This window comes from Anopheles moucheti, chromosome 3 (assembly GCF_943734755.1).
Source record: "Anopheles moucheti chromosome 3, idAnoMoucSN_F20_07, whole genome shotgun sequence".
NCBI lineage: Eukaryota > Metazoa > Arthropoda > Insecta > Diptera > Culicidae > Anopheles > Anopheles moucheti.
In genome coordinates, this window is record NC_069141.1 from 92006478 (window position 1) to 92013289 (window position 6812).

The 6812-nt window shown below is 47.7% G+C and overlaps 1 protein-coding gene across 1 annotated transcript; it reads right to left on the minus strand.

Moving 5' to 3' along the window:
• Positions 1-230: 230 nt before the first annotated feature.
• On the minus strand, positions 231-4048 carry LOC128304435 (uncharacterized). The gene is made up of 10 exons (XM_053041624.1): positions 3739-4048; positions 3534-3669; positions 3325-3475; positions 2745-3256; positions 2546-2659; positions 2368-2468; positions 1191-1282; positions 714-906; positions 472-572; positions 231-389 (listed from the first exon to the last, which is right to left on the minus strand). Exons 1-10 carry the CDS (start codon positions 3992-3994, stop codon positions 231-233), a joined length of 1815 nt encoding a protein of 604 aa, XP_052897584.1. The 5' UTR covers positions 3995-4048.
• Positions 4049-6812: the final 2764 nt, after the last annotated feature.

Consider the following 6812-nt stretch of genomic DNA (forward strand, 5'->3'; position numbering starts at 1 on the left):
TGGCTAGCAGTTTGGCTCGGTTTGGTGCGAGCAACAATCGAAGAAATGTTCCACAAGGCGTCCGATAGCACACACAAAAGCTCCAACAGAAAGAAACCTCCCCCACGATTCTATCGCTTCTCCCCCAAATTTGGCACTAAATGACATTTTACGTTTTGCCGTACTAACGCCGCATGATTGGTCTAAGACGGCGATGAAATGCTTCCAGCACTACAGTACAAACACTCTCTTTAGAGCACGTGTAAATTTTCGCAGCTTTTCGATTTAGTGATGTCGGTTAGACAAATTTTGTGCAAAATCTCTTTTGCAATGTGCAGCGACATCTGCGTGCGGGAGTTGCGCAGATTCGTTGCACTGGCACGTTTTTCCCTCTGCTCTTTGAGGCGTATCTATGGGGAAAGCAAGTGGAGAGATAGTGATGATGAGTCTTCGGGGCACGCCAAACATGTGCCAAATGATAGCAACAAGTACCTGTTTAAGGACGCCTACGAGCAGCTCATCCACGTTGTGCTGAATTCCACTGGACGTTTCGATGAACTTTGCTTCCCGGGACGTGGCCAACTGCTTTCCCTCTACGATGAGAAGTGTTTTTTTTAGGTCAGTAAGGGTTTAAAAAGTGTGACAAAACGATAGACTCAACCCGTTTGCGAAAAGCCCCCGGTTCGGGCAAGGTTCTGAGCCGGTTCTGTGTGTCGATTAACGCCATCACTTACCAGCTGTGGTTATGACTCGTGCCCGGGCCAGATCGGATTTGTTTGCCGCTATGATGACCGCCTTTTCCTTCGTGTAGTGCTCGGACCAGAGATAGTTGAGTATTTCCTCCGTCACCCGGAACGAGTTCCGGTCGACGATCGAGTAAACAACAACGCAGGCGTGCGGTTCGTACGTCGACAGCGAGTTTTCCACCTGTTCGAATGCAGAAATAATCGTACATGGGACTGGGATTAAAGGGAGGCTTATCACCATTCTCTAGACTCGCATCCCTCACCCCATCAAATGAAACACGTTTCGTGGTAGCGCACTGGGCACGTATTGAAAAACCACAAACCCCACTGACCAACGCAGTGTCTTCATTTGGAGGAGTTCAATTTGCTGCGGTTGATCAAATTTACCTACCACCGGGAATCGCTATTTATTTAGCACAGTTCGGAAGATTCCCCATGGTGCATGGTCAGTTATTAGCTACTTACACTCATTTCCACGTTCGGATGGTCGATAAATATCATCTCCGATTCCTCGCCATCCAGCAGCACGCTAACGGTCTTCTCACCAAACTCATCATCTTTCCGATCCGTTTGAGCAGACGTGGGTTGTCGGTGGGGATTGGCAGACATGTCCCGGCATTTCACCGTTTGTGATTTGTGAAAGGTATGAAGACACAAGATGGAAAAAAGAAAAACGAAGAGCAGAAAAAGCGAGAAAAGAACAAACCGATTCAAAGCTCATCTCACATCTCCTCCGGGTCTGATAATTATATTTTACCACTCGAAATATCATCCCTCTCCCCGTCGTAGCGGCCCCCCATCAGGCTCATTCCTTCCCCTTTGCCACATCAGATACAATCTGACATGAGTTTTCCAACGCCGCATGTATGCCGGAGCGTCAGCAGGGTACGTTTTTTTGCGTTGGGCATAGAATTTAATAACATTGCCACCAGTGTAAAACGGTTCTCGGCTCCACAAGCAAGCTGTCCTCCCTCTTTCGCTGCGCCCTTTGTAGGTGTGTTCATTTTCCCGCACCAAGGGGTAGAATTAAATCAATGATTCGTAGAAATGAAAATAACACTTGTTCTTCGCTTCGATGGGGCTGCGCGTGTTCGACGCTTTTTTCATTTGCCGTTTCCGGTTCCTATTACCGCCCGAGCTAATTGGAATATTGGCAACCCAAAACGAGAATAAATCAATGTACACGCACACATGTCGAACGGAGTGAGCAATATTTTGCTGTAAATTAATGAATGCACAACGAATGTTGGAAATCCCTCAATGAGCTTTATATAGTGAGGGAGGCTATCATATAACGCTTTTTCATTACTAATTTAGTACGCTCGGGATGGGTATGTTCTCTGGATGGCGGCTTTGAACTTCAGTTCTAGCTCATTTGTTTGATGCAACGTGTAGGTCGGAAAAGCGTACGTCCATGCTGTACTGCAGCTTTTTGTCATTAACGAAAGTGCATTCCATCTGCCTGGCAGTAGTGAAACCATTACATCAGAAACGTTCCCGGGCTGCAGGCAAGTGCAGTGGTTGCACTTTTTTACACACAAAGTAGTTCGCTTTTCAATTAATAATAATGGCCATCATTTTATGAGTAAACTTTCCCTCAACCACACCACACTGACCCCGCACCCGCGTTCCGGTAACTTACCAAGACTGGCGTCGTACGTGTGCATGTACTCGGAGGTCATAAACTGTGAAACTAGGGCCGTTTTGCCGACGCCCGAATCGCCCAACATGACGACACGATACCTATCGGATTGAGAAGAAGCCGAAGACGAAAGAATGTTGCGTTACTTCCTAAAGCACCGCACCTGGCATGTACTGACCTTGTAGGAATTGGTTCACTTTCGTCGTCTTCGCCGTGAGAAGACGGAAGCGAATCCACGGTGGCGTATCCGCCGCCGCAACAGGATCCCTCAAATGGTGACCTTTCGCTGGCGCTATTAAGAGAAAATTCGTAAGACACGTTCGTTAGTTGGATGATTTTGTAAATTGTTTTCATGCATGACAGGTCAGGGATCTTACCGACTTGCCGTAGAGTTGACGCTGGTGTTACTTTTGGATCTCCGTGATATGATCGAGTCGCCGCAGTTGACCACCGTGCCTTTACTGATGGAAAAGTGGCGCAATCGATAGAGATCGTCGCTCTGGCGTGGATTGTACGGTCGCTCGGGCAATGAACAAACGCGTGGCCTCGCATGGTCCGGCACGGGAAGCTCGAGAAAGTTGGACGTTCTTCTTTGACGACCACGGGCCGATGCCTGGAACGCCAGCGGTCCGATATCTTCGTTGGAGAAAACGGACGTATTCGAGGCCGCACTTTTGATGGAGTCACGCGATCCCTTCCTGCTGGCCAGGAATGCAAGGCCTCCCTTGTGGCTGCTTCTGCGCCTTCCCTGTCGTCCCCCCATCGAACCCATGCCGCTCATGCCGATGTCACTCGTTTGGGTCAGATCGCTGGTCGATTTGCGACATGTCAGCGAGACTACACTGTCGGAGCAGGTGCGATCGAGTGTGGAGTGAGAATTCCTTAGAACCTTCCGCAGAAATGAAACCGGAGAATATTAGTCGCAGAAAGGAGAGCAGAGAGTTGGATCCGTCCTACCTGATAGCCAGGGTTTGAGGTTATGTTGATAATTTCGCTATTGAGTTGACGGCGCGAATGTCGCGGCGAGTGCGACGGAGACTTGGTCCTTGCGGAAGAACTATGCCCAGGAGAGCTACAGCTTGCCATCGAACCATCCAGAATAGATTCACTGTGGGGGAAAGCTACGGGTTATTTGTGGCGTTCCAACTGCATCGTAAAAAACATACTTTTCAAGCGAGTTATCAGGAGTCTTGCTGGGATAAATTCGTTTCTTCTGACGATCGATGTCGTGCGTGTCGATTGATATGCTGTTGGAGAAATCTTCCTTGGACACGGAGGGGTAGCAAAACTCGAACCTTTTGCCTGTTAATGAGTGTCAAAACAGGGTGTTAGTCAGTGTGAAGCCGATCTGTGCCGGAACTCTCTACATACGTTCAAAACGCGGACTAATGGCGCCGTAGTCGATCTCCACCGTCGACGGCGTAGTGACGGACGTTTGCTGGCAGTATTCAAAAACGTCTCCAACGCTTGAGTCATCCTCGGTAGTCTTGATGATCTTGGGACTGGCTGGCAACGATGTCCTTTTGGTGGTGCTGGGCCAAGAATCGGCGTGTGTTTTCTTGAGATCGCGTGTCTGCCGTGGATGGCCCTGACCGTTGGTGGATTTGCGGGATTGTCCATCTTCCATTCTGGCAGAACAGGTGATGTTGTCGGTAGCGAAGAAGCCGTTGGGAGCGTTTTATTTTATCGTTCTTCAGTCGCACGGTGTTGCAGACGTGACATGCTTGTAACAGGGCTGTTGTTGTGCTTCAATTCCTCCCTTTCATAGTACTCCCTGCACTCTCTCTCTCATTGTCGGTTGATTGGTAAATGTCATGTTTAGAACATGCTGTTTTCACTAGAACTTGTAGCTAACTGCTGGTGGCGAAAAAGATTACGCTGGATGTATTAGTTTGATGTAGTAATATTGCCGATGGGGCATTGCAGAGTGCGTACAACAATGTTCACGACACGACCATGTCCAATTTGATGGGTGAAGCAACAAAATTGGTCACACCCAAACAGAGTGGAAACAACGGCTTGGGTACAGAACAACACAACATTCCTTGAGTCAGCAGATTTCTAGTCAGATCGATATCCGGAAACAGAAGCTCCCCCGGACGTTCAAGACCCATTAGGTTTGTTTCAATGTTGGGAAAATCGTTTCGTCTAAGCACAGGAAACGGACAGCCGGCAGTATAGCAGTTCGGAGTCCGAAAGCGGGTGGTAAACTCACTACGAGCGAAAACAGCCATCCATCAAACACGGCCCACAAACGACACAAACGATAATCTTGGAGGAACAAGGGACTCCACGCAAGGTGTCCATCGAGCCAATCCCTTCGATGATATAGTACCTTTTTTCAAGTGAGGCCTGCGAAGGTAGGAAACTAACGGCACCTTTTGTTCAGAACCGTGTTCCGAGCGCGTACTACGAGACGGTGAGAGTAAAGCGTCCAGGAAAGCGTCGTAAATCACGCCTTCCATCTACAAAATCCACATGTATTCTTTTTGATTTTGTTTTTGGCGGCCGTTAGAATAGGAAGGGAAAGGCGATGATGTTCTGTGTGCCGCAAAAATAGTTCATTTGAGCAACCTATGGAGACCGCATCCCAATGTGGGTGGTATCGTAAGCGCACGCAGATAAATCTCCATTAATGCAGCGTGGATTTACGAAAAAGGTATTCCAAGGGCAACTGTCGGAACCAGAGCGGTCTCCAAAAATCCGAAGGAGATTGTGTGCTGAAGCTCCTTCCCTTTACGGTTTGCTGAGGGGAGGGTAAAGTACATTCTCAGTGGGGGGGGTGTTGGATGTCATCGGGGACGTTCAAGGATTCTCGATTCGAAATTACATTACAACACACCCATCACACTGCCAATGACTGCCGGAATAGTGAAGAGTGTGATTCAAACCAAAGACGTTAAAAAATGTGTCTCATGACGAGAAAATCGTTCTATGGTGCATGGCCGTTGTCCAGATGACTTGTTTCCTGAGTAGCCGGTGACGAAACTGGTTAACCACACCAAAGCAAAAGGCACACTGTTGCGCTTCCAACGACTGGAACGGAATCATCATTGAAGCAACTGGCGGGGACTAGAGTACGCGGGAGCAGCTCATCCGCGTCAACAGGATGCAGGTCAAACCGGTCTGACCGTTTGAGTTTCGGTGGTGGGTTGGTGCGTTTGTGCGCGTGGGCGGTGTGTGCGCTTCCGCTTTTCCAAAGTGTTCGGCTAGGTGACAGCTGGGCAGAAGCGTCGGACGTGTTTGACGTGAAATTTCTCTTTCTCCAGTGTGAACAAATTTCCGTTCTTCCGGTGGCCATTTTTTCGTTTTTCGCCTTCGCCTTCTGGAGGAGGAAGCACAGAAGTATTATATTTCGACGTCCGGTAATGTCCGGCATTAGCGTGGTTGAAAAAGTATGGCATTCCTCGTTGAGAAATTTCGAGAAACACCTCTCGATAATGGGACTGGTGAGCTATGCAATTCGCGTAACATAACGCCTGTAGTTATGCAAAATGGCAACAGTGGACAATTGCAAAATTAGTGTTTAATATCTGCGCGTTTTGCAAAGAAAAAAATCATTGATTTACAAAGAACTTAAAGCAAAGATAAGCTAAAAGTTCTCCTTTCAAAATTCTTTGAAACTGCTCTCCTTCCAAAATGTTTAATAAAGCATATTGCCATTTTCCTTTCGTTAATCACTGTGCGATGTGGCGTTAAACATCGTCCAAGGTACGCATTAATCTCTTCCGTTGCTTTCCCTTTTCCGTTTTGCTTTTTTGATTGCTTCAATTTAATCTAGGACCGGCGTCGGTACGGTCAACTCAGTAGCCATCCCCTTCCAGTGTACCTTCCGGCACCGGATGGAGTAAAGGGAAGCGGCAAGTTTCTGCTCGACCGCGTTCGTCGCAACTCCGCCCACAGCACTGCGCCATTGAACTTCGTTTCCTTTCATCGATTGTTGATCCTTTTTTCTTAATATACTATACTATAAAATATCCGTTTTTGTTCCATTTTTAACACATTTTCGACAGATACATAGAAGTATCCATTTTCGACGACGGCACGCCGATGCGGTTGGTGTCTGAACACCTTGGAAACTCATGTCGAAAGTGTCAACGAATGTATAATCAGCTAAGTTTTCGTTAAGCGAACAGTTGGCCCTATTTGGGGGAAGGTGCGTTTGCATATCCTTGGTAGAATGTTTTATTCATTACGTTCCGCGAACGAAAAGCGCCGGGTGATGATCGTGGCCACGAATGTTGGCGTTGTAATAAATGGTTTTTTGTTGGCAAAAAACGGTGTGCTGTAAGTTGTGACAAAATGTCCCATTTATCTATGCACAAAAATTACACAACCGTATCGTGCTGGTCCCGCACAATCAAGGGCTTGTTTTGATGACAGGTGGACTACCGCCAGCTGCGGTGATTCGGTTTTTGGCTAATGAGAATGAAATTTTGACAGTT